Source organism: Anopheles ziemanni, unplaced genomic scaffold (assembly GCF_943734765.1).
Source record: "Anopheles ziemanni unplaced genomic scaffold, idAnoZiCoDA_A2_x.2 U_11, whole genome shotgun sequence".
In the NCBI taxonomy this organism is placed as follows: Eukaryota; Metazoa; Arthropoda; class Insecta; order Diptera; family Culicidae; genus Anopheles; species Anopheles ziemanni.
Window position 1 is genome coordinate 8,370 of NW_026689883.1, and position 18,809 is coordinate 27,178.

General features: G+C 41.6%; 1 protein-coding gene across 1 annotated transcript; it reads right to left on the minus strand.

Moving 5' to 3' along the window:
* Positions 1-6,814: 6,814 nt before the first annotated feature.
* On the minus strand, positions 6,815-12,493 carry LOC131292778 (uncharacterized). The gene is made up of 2 exons (XM_058320862.1): positions 11,254-12,493; positions 6,815-10,794 (listed from the first exon to the last, which is right to left on the minus strand). The coding sequence occupies exons 1-2, from the start codon at positions 12,491-12,493 to the stop codon at positions 6,815-6,817; spliced, it is 5,220 nt and encodes a 1,739-aa protein (XP_058176845.1).
* Between the last annotated feature and the right edge of the window lie 6,316 nt (positions 12,494-18,809).

An 18,809-nucleotide genomic window follows, 5' to 3' on the forward strand; every position in this document is an offset into this window, starting at 1 on the left:
ATGAGACGATGCAAAGTGAGGTTTAGAAGGTGCTTAAAGTGACTTTAAAGAGAATGAGACGATGCAAAATGGTGTTTAGAAGGTGCTTAAAGTGACTTTAAAGAGAATGAGACGATGCAAAATGGTGTTTAGAAGGTGCTTAAAGTGACTTTAAAGAGAATGAGACGATGCAAAATGGTGTTTAGAAGGTGCTTAAAGTGACTTTAAAGAGAATGAGACGATGCAAAATGAGGTTTAGAAGGTGCTTAAAGTGACTTTAAAGAGAATGAGACGATGCAAAATGGTGTTTAGAAGGTGCTTAAAGTGACTTTAAAGAGAATGAGACGATGCAAAATGAGGTTTAGAAGGTGCTTAAAGTGACTTTAAAGAGAATGAGACGATGCAAAATGGTGTTTAGAAGGTGCTTAAAGTGACTTTAAAGAGAATGAGACGATGCAAAATGGTGTTTACAAGGTGCTTAAAGTGACTTTAAAGAGAATGAGACGATGCAAAATGGTGTTTAGAAGGTGCTTAAAGTGACTTTAAAGAGAATGAGACGATGCAAAATGGTGTTTAGAAGGTGCTTAAAGTGACTTTAAAGAGAATGAGACGATGCAAAATGGTGTTTAGAAGGTGCTTAAAGTGACTTTAGAGCGAATGAGACGATGCAAAATGGTGTTTAGAAGGTGCTTAAAGTGACGTTAGAGAGAATGAGACGATGCAAAATGGTGTTTAGAAGGTGCTTAAAGTGACTTTAAAGAGAATGAGACGATGCAAAATGGTGTTTAGAAGGTGCTTAAAGTGACTTTAAAGAGAATGAGACGATGCAAAATGGTGTTTAGAAGGTGCTTAAACTGACTTTAAAGAGAATGAGACGATGCAAAATGGTGTTTAGAAGGTGCTTAAAGTGACTTTAAAGAGAATGAGACGATGCAAAATGGTGTTTAGAAGGTGCTTAAAGTGACTTTAAAGAGAATGAGACGATGCAAAATGGTGTTTAGAAGGTGCTTAAAGTGACTTTAGAGAGAATGAGACGATGCAAAATGGTGTTTAGAAGGTGCTTAAAGTGACTTTAAAGAGAATGAGACGATGCAAAATGGTGTTTAGAAGGTGCTTAAACTGACTTTAAAGAGAATGAGACGATGCAAAATGAGGTTTAGAAGGTGCTTAAAGTGACTTTAAAGAGAATGAGACGATGCAAAATGGTGTTTAGAAGGTGCTTAAAGTGACTTTAAAGAGAATGAGATGATGCAAAATGGTGTTAAGAAGGTGCTTAAAGTGACTTTAAAGAGAATGAGACGATGCAAAATGGTGTTTAGAAGGTGCTTAAAGTGACTTTAAAGAGAATGAGACGATGCAAAATGGTGTTTATAAGGTGCTTAAAATGACTTTAAAGAGAATGATACGATGAAAAATGAGGTTTAGAAGGTGCTTAAAGTGACTTTAAAGAGAATGAGACGATGCAAAATGAGGTTTAGAAGGTGCTTAAAGTGACTTTAAAGAGAATGAGACGATGCAAAATGGTGTTTAGAAGGTGCTTAAAGTGACTTTAAAGAGAATGAGACGATGCAAAATGGTGTTTAGAAGGTGCTTAAAGTGACTTTAAAGAGAATGAGACGATGCAAAATGGTGTTTAGAAGGTGCTTAAAGTGACTTTAAAGAGAATGAGACGATGCAAAATGAGGTTTAGAAGTTGCTTAAAGTGACTTTAAAGAGAATGAGACGATGCAAAATGGTGTTTAGAAGGTGCTTAAAGTGACTTTAAAGAGAATGAGACGATGCAAAATGGTGTTTAGAAGGTGCTTAAAGTGACGTTAGAGAGAATGAGACGATGCAAAATGGTGTTTAGAAGGTGCTTAAAGTGACTTTAAAGAGAATGAGACGATGCAAAATGGTGCTTAGAAGGTGCTTACAGTGACTTTAAAGAGAATGAGACGATGCAAAATGGTGTGTAGAAGGTGCTTAAAGTGACTTTAAAGAGAATGAGACGATGCAAAATGAGGTTTAGAAGGTGCTTAAAGTGACTTTAAAGAGAATGAGACGATGCAAAATGAGGTTTAGAAGGTGCTTAAAGTGACTTTAAAGAGAATGAGACGATGCAAAATGGAGTTTAGAAGGTGCTTAAAGTGACGTTAGAGAGAATGAGACGATGCAAAATGGTGTTTAGAAGGTGCTTAAAGTGACTCGAAAGAGAATGAGACGATGCAAAATGGTGTTTAGAAGGTGCTTAAAGTGACTTTAAAGAGAATGAGACGACGCAAAATGGTGTTTAGAAGGTGCTTAAAGTGACTTTAACGAGAATGAGACGATGCAAAATGAGGTTTAGAAGGTGCTTAAAGTGACTTTAAAGAGAATGAGACGATGCAAAATGGTGTTTAGAAGGTGCTTAAAGTGACTTTAAAGAGAATGAGACGATGCAAAATGGTGTTTAGAAGGTGCTTAAAGTGACTTTAAAGAGAATGAGACGATGCAAAATGGTGTTAAGAAGGTGCTTAAAGTGACTTTAAAGAGAATGAGACGATGCAAAATGAGGTTTAGAAGGTGCTTAAAGTGACTTTAAAGAGAATGAGACGATGCAAAATGGTGTTTAGAAGGTGCTTAAAGTGACTTTAAAGAGAATGAGACGATGCAAAATGAGGTTTAGAAGGTGCTTAAAGTGACTTTAAAGAGAATGAGACGATGCAAAATGAGGTTTAGAAGGTGCTTAAAGTGACTTTAAAGAGAATGAGACGATGCAAAATGGTGCTTAGAAGGTGCTTAAAGTGACTTTAAAGAGAATGAGATGATGCAAAATGGTGTTTAGAAGGTGCTTAAAGTGACTTTAAAGAGAATGAGACGATGCAAAATGGTGCTTAGAAGGTGCTTAAAGTGACTTTAAAGAGAATGAGACGATGCAAAATGGTGTTTAGAAGGTGCTTAAAGTGACTTTAAAGAGAATGAGACGATGCAAAATGGTGTTTAGAAGGTGCTTAAAGTGACTTTAAAGAGAATGAGACGATGCAAAATGGTGTTGAGAAGGTGCTTAAAGTGACTTTAAAGAGAATGAGACGATGAAAAATGAGGTTTAGAAGGTGCTTAAAGTGACTTTAAAGAGAATGAGACGATGCAAAATGGTGTTTAGAAGGTGCTTAAAGTGACTTTAAAGAGAATGAGACGATGAAAAATGAGGTTTAGAAGGTGCTTAAAGTGACTATAAAGAGAATGAGACGATGCAAAATGGTGTTTAGAAGGTGCTTAAAGTGACTTTAAAGAGAATGAGACGATGCAAAATGGTGCTTAGAAGGTGCTGAAAGTGACTTTAAAGAGAATGAGACGATGCAAAATGGTGTTTAGAAGGTGCTTAAAGTGACTTTAAAGAGAATGAGACGATGCAAAATGAAGTTTAGAAGGTGCTTAAAGTGACTTTAAAGAGAATGAGACGATGCAAAATGGTGTTTAGAAGGTGCTTAAAGTGACTTTAAAGAGAATGAGACGATGCAAAATGGTGTTTAGAAGGTGCTTAAAGTGACTTTAAAGAGAATGAGACGATGCAAAATGGTGTTTAGAAGGTGCTTAAAGTGACTTTAAAGAGAATGAGACGATGCAAAATGAGGTTTAGAAGGTGCTTAAAGTGACTTTAAAGAGAATGAGACGATGCAAAATGGTGCTTAGAAGGTGCTTAAAGTGACTTTAAAGAGAATGAGATGATGCAAAATGGTGTTTAGAAGGTGCTTAAAGTGACTTTAAAGAGAATGAGACGATGCAAAATGGTGCTTAGAAGGTGCTTAAAGTGACTTTAAAGAGAATGAGACGATGCAAAATGGTGTTTAGAAGGTGCTTAAAGTGACTTTAAAGAGAATGAGACGATGAAAAATGAGGTTTAGAAGGTGCTTAAAGTGACTTTAAAGAGAATGAGACGATGCAAAATGGTGTTTAGAAGGTGCTTAAAGTGACTTTAAAGAGAATGAGACGATGAAAAATGAGGTTTAGAAGGTGCTTAAAGTGACTATAAAGAGAATGAGACGATGCAAAATGGTGTTTAGAAGGTGCTTAAAGTGACTTTAAAGAGAATGAGACGATGCAAAATGGTGCTTAGAAGGTGCTGAAAGTGACTTTAAAGAGAATGAGACGATGCAAAATGGTGTTTAGAAGGTGCTTAAAGTGACTTTAAAGAGAATGAGACGATGCAAAATGGTGTTAAGAAGGTGCTTAAAGTGACTTTAAAGAGAATGAGACGATGCAAAATGAGGTTTAGAAGGTGCTTAAAGTGACTTTAAAGAGAATGAGACGATGCAAAATGGTGTTTAGAAGGTGCTTAAAGTGACTTTAAAGAGAATGAGACGATGCAAAATGGTGTTTAGAAGGTGCTTAAAGTGACTTTAAAGAGAATGAGACGATGCAAAATGAGGTTTAGAAGGTGCTTAAAGTGACTTTAAAGAGAATGAGACGATGCAAAATGGTGCTTAGAAGGTGCTTAAAGTGACTTTAAAGAGAATGAGATGATGCAAAATGGTGTTTAGAAGGTGCTTAAAGTGACTTTAAAGAGAATGAGACGATGCAAAATGGTGCTTAGAAGGTGCTTAAAGTGACTTTAAAGAGAATGAGACGATGCAAAATGGTGTTTAGAAGGTGCTTAAAGTGACTTTAAAGAGAATGAGACGATGCAAAATGGTGTTTAGAAGGTGCTTAAAGTGACTTTAAAGAGAATGAGACGATGCAAAATGGTGCTTGGAAGGTGCTTAAAGTGACTTTAAAGAGAATGAGACGATGCAAAATGGTGTGTAGAAGGTGTTTAAAGTGACTTTAAAGAGAATGAGACGATGCAAAATGAGGTTTAGAAGGTGCTTAAAGTGACTTTAAAGAGAATGAGACGATGCAAAATGGTGCTTGGAAGGTGCTTAAAGTGACTTTAAAGAGAATGAGACGATGCAAAATGGTGTGTAGAAGGTGTTTAAAGTGACTTTAAAGAGAATGAGACGATGCAAAATGAGGTTTAGAAGGTGCTTAAAGTGACTTTAAAGAGAATGAGACGATGCAAAATGAGGTTTAGAAGGTGCTTAAAGTGACTTTAAAGAGAATGAGACGATGCAAAATGGTGTTTAGAAGGTGCTTAAAGTGACTTTAGAGAGAATGAGACGATGCAAAATGGTGTTTAGAAGGTGCTTAAAGTGACTTTAAAGAGAATGAGACGATGCAAAATGGTGTTTAGAAGGTGGTTAAAGTGACTTTAAAGAGAATGAGACGACGCAAAATGGTGTTTAGAAGGTGCTCAAAGTGACTTTAACGAGAATGAGACGATGCAAAATGGTGTTTAGAAGGTGCTTAAAGTGACTTTAAAGGGAATGAGACGATGCAAAATGGTGTTTAGAAGGTGCTTAAAGTGACTTTAAAGAGAATGAGACGATGCAAAATGGTGTTAAGAAGGGGCTTAAAGTGACTTTAAAGAGAATGAGACTATGCAAAATGAGGTTTAGAAGGTGCTTAAAGTGACTTTAAAGAGAATGAGACGATGCAAAATGGTGCTTAGAAGGTGCTTAAAGTGACTTTAAAGAGAATGAGACGATGCAAAATGAGGTTTAGAAGGTGCTTAAAGTGACTTTAAAGAGAATGAGACGATGCAAAATGGTGTTTAGAAGGTGCTTAAAGTGACTTTTAAGAGAATGAGACGATGCAAAATGGTGTTTAGAAGGTGCTTAAAGTGACTTTAAAGAGAATGAGACGATGCAAAATGGTGTTTAGAAGGTGCTTAAAGTGACTTTAAAGAGAATGAGACGATGCAAAATGGTGTTTAGAAGGTGCTTAAAGTGACTTTAAAGAGAATGAGACGATGCAAATTGGTGCTTGGAAGGTGCTTAAAGTGACTTTAAAGAGAATGAGACGATGCAAAATGGTGTTTAGAAGGTGCTTAAAGTGACTTTAAAGAGAATGAGACGATGCAAAATGGTGTTTAGAAGGTGCTTAAAGTGACTTTAAAGAGAATGAGACGATGCAAAATGGTGTTTAGAAGGTGCTTAAAGTGACTTTAAAGAGAATGAGACGATGCAAAATGGTGCTTAGAAGGTGCTTAAAGTGACTTTAAAGAGAATGAGACGATGCAAAATGGTGTTTAGAAGGTGCTTAAAGTGACTTTAAAGAGAATGAGACGATGCAAAATGAGGTTTAGAAGGTGCTTAAAGTGACTTTAAAGAGAATGAGACGATGCAAAATGGTGTTTATAAGGTGCTTAAAGTGACTTTAAAGAGAATGAGACGATGCAAAATGGTGTTTAGAAGGTGCTTAAAGTGACTTTAAAGAGAATGAGACGATGCAAATTGAGGTTTAGAAGGTGCTTAAGGTGACTTTAAAGAGAATGAGACGATGCAAAATGGTGCTTAGAAGGTGCTTAAAGTGACTTTAAAGAGAATGAGACGATGCAAAATGGTGTTTAGAAGGTGCTTAAAGTGACGTTAGAGAGAATGAGACGATGCTAAACGGTGTTAAGAAGGTGCTTAAAGTGACTTTAAAGAGAATGAGACGATGCAAAATGGTGTTTAGAATATGCTTAAAGTGACTGTTGAAAAGCTATTTTCAACAGAAGAAAAAAGGTAACACTTGATTTTAAGAACACTAGCTCGAGTGAGCTAAAACTTTCGTGTCTCTTTATTCTCTAATAACCGACAAATTCAATGGTCGCGCCGTTTATATACCATGTACCGTTTAGATCGTTTTCGACTTTACCGTTTCGGTGACAATCGTGCGTTGACGGCAGCTGTCATGCCGTTGCTCTGTTTTGCAACATTTTCCCCACCGTGGATCATCGCGATGCTCCACTAACCACGTGCTGCTGCCATCTATCAAACTCACGATCAACAGAGCTTCAATCTACTTCACTATCCAGGTTCAGCGTAGAGTCGTCCACTATATCTTCGGGCACGTCATCCTGTGGCCCCGCAAGGTAATTCCTCGGTAATACATCCAACTTTGCTAACTTTGTTACTGGACGTTCTAGGGTACCGTTCTTGGTCTTCACCGTCGCTCTCCTAACCTGTCCGTCTTTGGCCTTGACTACTTCGGTGACACGTCCCTTTGGCCAGCAGTTCCGGGGCAAATTATTATCCGCGATGAGTACTACGTCTCCTGGTTGTAGAGGTTCCACTGGTTGGAACCACTTTGTGCGCCGTGTCAGGGTAGGTAAATATTCTCCCACCCACTTTTTCCAAAACATGTTTGCGTTCCTTTCTGTTGCTTTCCAGGACGATCGTACTGCGGTTGGTGAGTCATCGAAAGGTACCAGCGGTTTTGTCCCATTTGAGCTACCGAGCAGAATGTGATTTGGGGTGATCGGCGCTTCAAACTCATCTTCCAAGGGTACGTAAGTCAGTGGTCTGGAGTTCAGAATCAGCTCGATTTCCTTTAACGTTGTTTCCAACACTTCGTCTGTTGGGCGTCGTGGTAGGTCGAACTCGTTGGTGACCTTTTTTACCGAGCGGACAAGGCGCTCCCAGCAGCCGCCAAAGTGGGGTGCTGCTGGTGGGTTGAAGGTCCACTTCAAGTCAGGACCGTTAAAATGGGCCATCATCACTCCGCCACTTAGTTCTTTAACTATCTCAGCTAGTTCGCGGGATGCCCCGATGAAGTTGGTACCCTGATCGCTGATGAATTCTCGGGGTGCTCCACGCCTCGTCATGAAGCGGCGTATAGCGAGAATACAGGAATCGGCTGTTAGCGAGCGTGCGACCTCAAGATGAACTGCTCTCGTGGTTAGGCAGGTGAATATCACCCCCCAACGCTTCTCCTCATGTCGGCCGACTGTTACGTACATCGGGCCAAAATAGTCCAGTCCAGTGTACGTAAAGGGTTGTTGGGAGATAGCTAGCCTCTCTTTTGGGATACTTCCCATTACGGGAGCAACGGGCTTTGCATCTCGGTTTTTGCAGTGCTGGCAGGATTTCAGCACTCGCTTGTACTCCGTCATCAGCCGAGGTATATAGTACTTGGCACGTATTTCGTTGATCGCTGTCTGATGGTTACCATGCTTTAGTCTCTCATGGAAGTCTCGAATGAGTAAATCCGTTCCGTAATGTCCTCTCGGTAGAATCACCGGACTACTCATCGTCTCGTCAAACCAGGGGCTCTGGGGCAGCCGTCCCCTGAGTACTAGTACCCCTTGGTCATTGAAAGCCGGCGAGAGCTTGTATAACGAGCTCGACTTCGCTATGACTTGCTGCCAGGGATGAGCTTTCTTCGCCCCTTTCAGTTTGCGTATCTCATCCGAAAATTCTGCTGCCTGGATCTGTTGCAGTAGTATTGCTTCGGCATTCCTGAGTTCGTCATAACTTAGCGGCCCCGTCGCTTTTGTTTTTACTCCTTTAAAACTTCTCGTGTTGCTAATGAAGCGGACGACGTATCCGGCAGCTCGCAATAATCTTGTCCACCGGCTGAATCGCGTAAACTCAATCAAGGGTGGTTCCACAGAGTGATGCATCACGTGTTTGCGGATTTCCTCTTCTGTCTCACCCGGTTCTTCCCTTTGCACTGGCCAACTCGACTCCGGAGACCACAAAAACTCCGGCCCTCGAAACCAGCGACTAGTCGGCGAAAGGTCAGGTATTTTTGCCCACTTTGTAGCCTCGTCGGCCACGTTGAGTTTAGTGGACAACCACTGCCAATCGCGGATGTTTGTTTTCTCGGTAATCTCACCAACCCTGAAGGCAACGAACTGAGAGTATCGGCGGTGATCTGATTGTAACCAGCAGGTCACGTCTCGTGAGTCAGTCCAGAAGTAGTTATGGGCTGTTATTGTTCGATGCGATTCCGCGATACAGCAGGCTAGGCGCGCTCCGATCAATGCGGCTTGCAGCTCGAGGCGTGGTATCGATGCATACTTGAGGGATGCCACCCGCGTCTTGGAGCCCACAAGCGCGCATTCGATTACTCCCCGCTCTTCAAAACGAAAATATGCCACTGCTGCCATCCCGTTTTCGCTGGCATCGCAGAATATGTGTAGTTGTATGACGGCTTCCGTTGAGGTCATTTGCCGATAACACCTTGGCACGCATACCTTTTCCACTTCTGGCAAGGCCGAGATCCAAACTACCCAGTTCTCGGTGAGTCGTCCCTCGATCTTCTGATCCCACTCGAGCTTAGCACGGAAGGTCTCCTGCAGTAAAATCTTCAGGAACATCAAAAAATTCCCAATTAGTCCCATTGGGTCGTATACACTCATCAAGGTGCTCAACACCTCTCGCTTCGACGGCATCCGCGTTCCTGTCAGCAGCTCCTGATTGTGTTTTGGCGACTGTTTGAAGGAGAAGGAGTCGCTCGTGGTATTCCACCACATTCCAAGAACTTTCTCCGTTACCGCGTCGGTCACACAGACGTCTGCTTCTGTTTCAGTGAGCCCCTGTAGATAATGGACGACCTTTTTTGAATTCGACAGAAAATTGCGAATTTCGAATCCTCCCTGAGCGTGAATGTACCGCACCTCTTCTGCCAAGGTCTGGGCTTCTGCTTCCGTTTCGACGCTAGCTAGCATGTCATCCACATAGTGTTCTTCCTTTATGCAGAATGCGGCGCGAGGATATTTTTCCGCAAATCGTTCAGCATTTATATTTTTCACGTAGTGGGCACTGCTAGGAGAACACGCTGCGCCAAACGTCATTACTGTCACCACATAAACGTCGGGATTTGTAACGTCGTCATCATCCCTCCACAGAATCATCTGACTGCGCTGGTCTTCCGGCCTCATCTGTACTTGGAAGAACATTTCCCTAATGTCCCCAACAATCGCCACCCGGTATTCTCGAAACCGGTATAGCACCGAGAGTAGATTTGCTATTTGGTCCGGCCCGGTAAGGAGCTGCTTATTGAGGCTTATCCCGTTTACTTCGGCGGCGGCATCAAACACCATTCGCATCTTCCCGGGCTTGTTCACGTTTACGACTGGGAATACGGGTAGGAACCAGTCGCGAGGTCGTCTCTCCGTCAACTCATCATCCCTTAGTCGACGTATGTAGCCCTTTGCCTCATAATCCCTCATTTTTTCACGTATGGCGTTCGCTAATTTAGGATATTTTATCATTTTTCTTTTTAGGCATTCGTACCGTCGCATGGCCATGGCTTTGTTGGGGGGCATCTTTACGTCATCATTTTTCCACAGCAGACCTGTTTCGTATCGTGCGCCTTGTAGCTTCGTTTTTTCTGCGAGTATGGCTAGCGCCTTTTCGTCGTCCTTTGAGCACAACGGTCCCGCAGACGGCAGGATCCCCATCGACTCGAGCGTAAAGAATTGCCTGAAGGCAGAGTCTAGGGCGTCATCGCTAGCTCCATTGCACGTGCAGATATGGAAGCTGGCCATACCTCCGCGACGTGCGGCGATGGTTTTATCGCATGGCCCGTAAACCACCCATCCTAATCGCGTTTTGGCAGCAGTAGGCTCGTCTTTCTTTCCTTCGCGTGTTTTTATAGGCTGGCCCAGGCGACAATTGTCGATTCCAATTAAAACTCGAGGGGTTACGTTTTTGTACGACTCTATTGGTAGGCCTCTAAGATGCGTGTACATTGCCAATAGTTGTTCCGTGCACAATGATTGTTCCGGTAGGGCTAGCTTCTTCATCGAGTGGACTACTGGAAGCTCGTATACCGTCCCCGATTCATGTCCGCTAGAGATCCGTAGCGCCACTTGCACTGACTCCTTCTCTTCCCGCGTCGTCGTCCCTGTCCATTTCAAGCATAGTGGATGTGGCGTGCCTTGAAGTCCTAGCTCTTGGACTAGTCCGTGTTCCACGAAGGTCGACGTTGACCCGTCGTCGAAGAAGGCGAACGTCTTTATGCTTCCGTTGGGCCCGTGTAGCGTTACTGGAATGTACCGGAATAGTACGGTGTTGTCACTCGCGGGTCTATTTGTGCTACAGTGTGTTAGTGTGTGTACCTGGTGTTGTGCTGTGTCGATGTGAAGAAGTGGGTGATGCAGGACGCCGCAGCCGCCTATCTCACATGGTTTCTTTTCTTGACACGGGCCCCGGTGCGTGATGAGGCATTGCTTACATATCCGGCTCGCCTTCACAAACGTTCGTCTGGCGTTAACTGCCATCTGCCGAAAAACTTCACAACTGGTCATTGATACACACGAGCCGTGACATAAAACGCACTTCGAGGGCAGTGATGGGCTCTTCGAATCGGGTGTGATGGTGGTGTGTAAATTCCAGCGCGCCGTGGTCCGTCGCGGTTCGCTTGTTTGCGATTTGTTGTGAACTGCGCGTCCGGACAAAGGGGCAGCCGCGCTGATATCTAGCGCCAAATCGCCTATCCACTTACCAAACTCGAACAGGGACACATTCGGGAGGTCGCTGCGGTGTCGTGCCCACTCGATAAACGTAGTGTCTGGCAGCTTTGCCGTTAACTCCCTCAGCAAGGTAACATCACACATGTACCCGTACATGCCCGTTGCTCTTATCGTAGCACAGAGATTTTGCACCTCAAAGCCGAATTCCGCCAGCGTGTCGAGTCGGTCATTTCTTGGTGCCGGCATTCGTCTCACTCTCTCTACGAGTGACTCTACAATCAGCTCGGGCCTGCCAAATCTCGTTCGGAGGATGTTGATCGCATCCTTCAACCCAGACGGCAGAAGCAACAAATGTTCTACCGCCTTGCGTGCAGCACCGGTTAACGCCTTTTGCAAACGGAGCAAGTTTTCATCATCGCTGAAGCCGCAAAGCGTCGATGATAGCTCATATCGCGCGATGAACAAGGGCCACTCCGCCGCTGAGCCGGAGAATGTGGGTAGATCCTTGCTCGTCGATTGCCGTGCTGCCAGCTGACTCTGGTTCAGGATTGTTGTGTTGCAACAAGCGCCGGAAAGATTCACGTTCGGTGCAGGAAAACCTCTCGGGCTTGTCCCCTCCGCGTAGTGCAGTGAAGTGTTGTGTCCCGACGCCTTTGGCATAGCCCCGTTATCGCAATGGCGACCGCCCGATTCCGGTTGATGACCCTGGGTCGCCATCGTTGGGCCGGTCCATGCAGAATGGCGGTTCACCGCCGCCGAAGCCTCCATCTTTCGGCGCCATTCTGAAAACCCCGAGCGACTCGCGTATTCCGGAAAAAATAAGCTACGTTCTGCCGGGTTTTCACCGAGGAACCCTACCCCGCGAGCCGGTTGTGTCTCCCCGCAACGATCAGTGCTATCCAGCCATTCCTCTGCCTTCCGCATTTCGGTTGTGCTGGCCGACGTTGCATGGTTTACAGTGGTGTTCCGTTCTTGCTCGTACGCGCGCCTCTCCTCCTGAATCGTAAGTTCGCGGATTTGCCATTCGAGCTCTCGCGAGGCAAGCTCGATTTGTCGTCGTTTCTCTGCAATCGGGTCCACCTTGGACCCGGCTCCATGTCTCGTGTGCGGGCTTGGCTCGATCGTCCGATCCGAATGCGTCGGATGCGTCAACGGGGTCAACCCTTCCGGGTGGCCATCTGCTTGACTCGGTCCGGCCGTCGCATGCCCGCTTTGTGCCCGGGGAGTGTGGTGGAATGTGAAAGAGGCCGGGGTGGACCTCGAGTCAGCCATCCTAGCGCTTTCACATGCGCCTACGCCGTCGCGTATCGATGGCGGGCTCGCCATTTCCATGGCTTCGATCCGTTCCCCGCGTAGCGTTTCACCGTCGTTACTCATCACGGTTTCGCACGAGAAGCTGGTTTTCGTAAACTGATAATTTGCGAGAACTTTTACTAGAAAGTTTTAGAATGTTGAAAAGCTATTTTCAACAGAAGAAAAAAGGTAACACTTGATTTTAAGAACACTAGCTCGAGTGAGCTAAAACTTTCGTGTCTCTTTATTCTCTAATAACCGACAAATTCAATGGTCGCGCCGTTTATATACCATGTACCGTTTAGATCGATTTCGACTTTACCGTTTCGGTGACAATCGTGCGTTGACGGCAGCTGTCATGCCGTTGCTCTGTTTTGCAACACACCTTCTAAACCTCTTTTTGCATCGTCTCATTCTCTTTAATGTCACTTTAAGCACCTTCTAAACACCATTTTGCATCGTCTCATTCTCTTTAAAGTCACTTTAAGCGCCTTCTACACACCATTTTGCATCGTCTCATTCTCTTTAAAGTCACTTTAAGCACCTTCTAAACCTCATTTTGCATCGTCTCAATCTCTTTAAAGTCACTTTAAGCACCTTCTTAACAACATTTTGCATCGTCTCATTCTCTTTAAAGTCACTTTAAGCACCTTCTAAACACCATTTTGCATCGTCTCTTTCTCTTTAAAGTCACTTTAAGCACCTTCTAAACACCATTTTGCATCGTCTCATTCTCTTTAAAGTCACTTTAAGCACCTTCTACACACCATTTTGCATCGTCTCATTCTCTTTAAAGTCACTTTAAGCACCTTCTAAACCTCATTTTGCATCGTCTCATTCTCTTTAAAGTCACTTTAAGCACCTTCTAAACACCATTTTGCATCGTCTCATTCTCTTTAAAGTCACTTTAAGCACCTTCTAAGCACCATTTTGCATCGTCTCATTCTCTTTCAAGTCACTTTAAGCACCTTCTAAACACCATTTTGCATCGTCTCATTCTCTTTAAAGTCACTTTAAGCACCTTCTAAACACCATTTTGCATCGTCTCATTCTCTTTAAAGTCACTTTAAGCACCTTCTAAACACCATTTTGCATCGTCTCATTCTCTTTAAAGTTACTTTAAGCACCTTCTAAACACCATTTTGCATCGTCTCATCCTCTTTTAAGTCACTTTAAGCACCTTCTAAACCTCATTTTGCATCGTCTCATTCTCTTTAAAGTCACTTTAAGCACCTTCTTAACAACATTTTGCATCGTCTCATTCTCTTTAAAGTCACTTTAAGCACCTTCTAAACACCATTTTGCATCGTCTCTTTCTCTTTAAAGTCACTTTAAGCACCTTCTAAACACCATTTTGCATCGTCTCGTTCTCTCTAAAGTCATTTTAAGCACCTTCTGAACACCATTTTGCATCGTCTCTTTCTCTTTAAAGTCACTTTAAGCACCTTCAAAACACCATTTTGCATCGTCTCATTCTCTCTAAAGTCACTTTAAGCAACTTCTTAACACCATTTTGCATCGTCTCATTCTCTTTAAAGTCACTTTAAGCACCTTCTAAACCTCATTTTGCATCGTCTCATTCTCTTTAAAGTCACTTTAAGCACCTTCTAAACACCATTTTGCATCGTCTCTTTCTCTTTAAAGTCACTTTAAGCACCTTCTAAACACCATTTTGCATCGTCTCGTTCTCTCTAAAGTCATTTTAAGCACCTTCTGAACACCATTTTGCATCGTCTCATTCTCTTTAAAGTCACTTTAAGCACCTTCTAAACCTCATTTTGCATCGTCTCATTCTCTTTAAAGTCACTTTAAGCACCTTCTAAACACCATTTTGCATCGTCTCATTCTCTTTAAAGTCACTTTAAGCAACTTCTTAACACCATTTTGCATCGTCTCATTCTCTTTAAAGTCACTTTAAGCACCTTCTACACCTCATTTTGCATCGTCTCATTCTCTTTAAAGTCACTTTAAGCACCTTCTAAACACCATTTTGCATCGTCTCATTCTCTCTAAAGTCACTTTAAGCACCTTCTAAACCTCATTTTGCATCGTCTCATTCTCTTTAAAGTCACTTTAAGCACCTTCTAAACACCATTTTTCATCGTCTCTTTCTCTTTAAAGTCACTTTAAGCACCTTCTAAACACCATTTTTCATCGTCTCGTTCTCTCTAAAGTCACTTTAAGCACCTTCTGAACACCATTTTGCATCGTCTCGGTCTCTCTAAAGTCATTTTAAGCACCTTCTGAACACCATTTTGCATCGTCTCTTTCTCTTTAAAGTCACTTTAAGCACCTTCAAAACACCATTTTGCATCGTCTCATTCTCTCTAAAGTCACTTTAAGCAACTTCTTAACACCATTTTGCATCGTCTCATTCTCTTTAAAGTCACTTTAAGCACCTTCTAAACCTCATTTTGCATCGTCTCATTCTCTTTAAAGTCACTTTAAGCACCTTCTAAACACCATTTTGCATCGTCTCTTTCTCTTTAAAGTCACTTTAAGCACCTTCTAAACACCATTTTGCATCGTCTCGTTCTCTCTAAAGTCATTTTAAGCACCTTCTGAACACCATTTTGCATCGTCTCATTCTCTTTAAAGTCACTTTAAGCACCTTCTAAACACCATTTTTCATCGTCTCTTTCTCTTTAAAGTCACTTTAAGCACCTTCTAAACACCATTTTTCATCGTCTCGTTCTCTCTAAAGTCACTTTAAGCACCTTCTAAACACCATTTTGCATCGTCTCGGTCTCTCTAAAGTCATTTTAAGCACCTTCTGAACACCATTTTGCATCGTCTCTTTCTCTTTAAAGTCACTTTAAGCACCTTCAAAACACCATTTTGCATCGTCTCATTCTCTCTAAAGTCACTTTAAGCAACTTCTTAACACCATTTTGCATCGTCTCATTCTCTTTAAAGTCACTTTAAGCACCTTCTAAACCTCATTTTGCATCGTCTCATTCTCTTTAAAGTCACTTTAAGCACCTTCTAAACACCATTTTGCATCGTCTCTTTCTCTTTAAAGTCACTTTAAGCACCTTCTAAACACCATTTTGCATCGTCTCGTTCTCTCTAAAGTCATTTTAAGCACCTTCTGAACACCATTTTGCATCGTCTCATTCTCTTTAAAGTCACTTTAAGCACCTTCAAAACACCATTTTGCATCGTCTCATTCTCTTTAAAGTCACTTTAAGCACCTTCAAAACACCATTTTGCATCGTCTCATTCTCTTTAAAGTCACTTTAAGCAACTTCTTAACACCATTTTGCATCGTCTCATTCTCTTTAAAGTCACTTTAAGCACCTTCTACACCTCATTTTGCATCGTCTCATTCTCTTTAAAGTCACTTTAAGCACCTTCTAAACACCATTTTGCATCGTCTCATTCTCTCTAAAGTCACTTTAAGCACCTTCTAAACCTCATTTTGCATCGTCTCATTCTCTTTAAAGTCACTTTAAGCACCTTCTAAACACCATTTTTCATCGTCTCTTTCTCTTTAAAGTCACTTTAAGCACCTTCTAAACACCATTTTTCATCGTCTCGTTCTCTCTAAAGTCACTTTAAGCACCTTCTGAACACCATTTTGCATCGTCTCATTCTCTTTAAAGTCACTTTAAGCACCTTCAAAACACCATTTTGCATCGTCTCATTCTCTCTAAAGTCACTTTAAGCACCTTCTAAACACCATTTTGCATCGTCTCATTCTCTTTAAAGTCACTTTAAGCACCTTCTACACCTCATTTTGCATCGTCTGATTCTCATTAAAGTCACTTTAAGCACCTTCTAAACACCATTTTGCATCGTCTCATTCTCTCTAAAGTCACTTTAAGCACCTTCTAAACCTCATTTTGCATCGTCTCATTCTCTTTAAAGTCACTTTAAGCACCTTCTAAACACCATTTTGCATCGTCTCATTCTCTTTAAAGTCACTTTGAGCACCTTCTAAACACCATTTTGCATCGTCTCATTCTCTTTAAAGTCACTTTAAGCACCTTCTAAACACCATTTTGCATCGTCTCATTCTCTTTAAAGTCACTTTAAGCACCTTCTAAACACCATTTTGCATCGTCTCATTCTCTTTAAAGTCACTTTAAGCACCTTCTAAACCTCATTTTGCATCGTCTCATTCTCTTTAAAGTCACTTTAAGCACCTTCTAAACCTCATTTTGCATCGTCTCATTCTCTCTAAAGTCACTTTGAACACCTTCTAAACCTCATTTTGCATAGTCTCATTCTCTTTAAAGTCACTTTAAGCACCTTCTAAACACCATTTTGCATCGTCTCATTCTCTTTAAAGTCAATTTAAGCACCTTCTAAACCTCATTTTGCATCGTCTCATTCTCTCTAAAATCACTTTAAGCACCTTCTAAACACCATTTTGCATCGTCTCATCCTCTTTTAAGTCACTTTAAGCACCTTCTAAACCTCATTTTGCATCGTCTCATTCTCTTTAAAGTCACTTTAAGCACCTTCTAAACACCATTTTGCATCGTCTCATTCTCTTTAAAGTCACTTTAAGCACCTTCTAAACACCATTTTGCATCGTCTCATTCTCTTTAAAGTCACTTTAAGCACCTTCTAAACCTCATTTTGCATCGTCTCATTCTCTTTAAAGTCACTTAAAGCACCTTCTACACACCATTTTGCATCGTCTCATTCTCTTTAATGTCACTTTAAGCACCTTCTAAACACCATTTTGCATCGTCTCATTCTCTTTAAAGTCACTTTCAGCACCTTCTAAACACCATTTTGCATCGTCTCATTCTCTTTAAAGTCACTTTAAGCACCTTCTAAACCTCATTTTGCATCGTCTCATTCTCTTTAAAGTCACTTTAAGCACCTTCTAAACACCATTTTGCATCGTCTCATTCTCTTTAAAGTCACTTTAAGCACCTTCTAAACACCATTTTGCATCGTCTCTTCCTCTTTTAAGTCACTTTAAGCACCTTCTAAACCTCATTTTGCATCGTCTCATTCTCTTTAAAGTCACTTTAAGCACCTTCTAAACACCATTTTGCATCGTCTCATTCTCTTTAAAGTCACTTTCAGCACCTTCTAAACACCATTTTGCATCGTCTCATTCTCTTTAAAGTCACTTTAAGCACCTTCTAAACCTCATTTTGCATCGTCTCATTCTCTTTAAAGTCACTTTAAGCACCTTCTAAACCTCATTTTGCATCGTCTCATTCTCTTTAAAGTCACTTTAAGCACCTTCTAAACACCATTTTGCATCGTCTCATTCTCTTTAAAGTCACTTTAAGCACCTTCTTAACACCATTTTGCATCGTCTTATTCTCTTTAAAGTCACTTTAAGCACCTTCTAAACACCATTTTGCATCGTCTCATTCTCTTTAAAGTCACTTTAAGCACCTTCTAAACCTCATTTTGCATCGTCTCATTCTCTTTAAAGTCACTTAAAGCACCTTCTAAACACCATTTTGCATCGTCTCATTCGCTCTAAAGTCACTTTAAGCACCTTCTAAACACCATTTTGCATCGTCTCATTCTCTTTAAAGTCACTTTAAGCACCTTCTAAACATCATTTTGCATCGTCTCATTCTCTTTAAAGTCACTTTAAGCACCTTCTAAACACCATTTTGCATCGTCTCATTCTCTTTAAAGTCACTTTAAGCACCTTCTAAACACCATTTTGCATCGTCTCTTCCTCTTTTAAGTCACTTTAAGCACCTTCTAAACCTCATTTTGCATCGTCTCATTCTCTTTAAAGTCACTTTAAGCACCTTCTAAACACCATTTTGCATCGTCTCATTCTCTTTAAAGTCACTTTCAGCACCTTCTAAACACCATTTTGCATCGTCTCATTCTCTTTAAAGTCACTTTAAGCACCTTCTAAACCTCATTTTGCATCGTCTCATTCTCTTTAAAGTCACTTTAAGCACCTTCTAAACCTCATTTTGCATCGTCTCATTCTCTTTAAAGTCACTTTAAGCACCTTCTAAACACCATTTTGCATCGTCTCATTCTCTTTAAATTCACTTTAAGCACCTTCTTAACACCATTTTGCATCGTCTTATTCTCTTTAAAGTCACTTTAAGCACCTTCTAAACACCATTTTGCATCGTCTCATTCTCTTTAAAGTCACTTTAAGCACCTTCTAAACACCATTTTGCATCGTCTCATTCTCTTTAAAGTCACTTTAAGCACCTTCTAAACCTCATTTTGCATCGTCTCATTCTCTTTAAAGTCACTTTAAGCACCTTCCTAACCTCATTTTGCATCGTCTTATTCTCTTTAAAGTCACTTTAAGCACCTTCTAAACATCATTTTGCATCGTCTC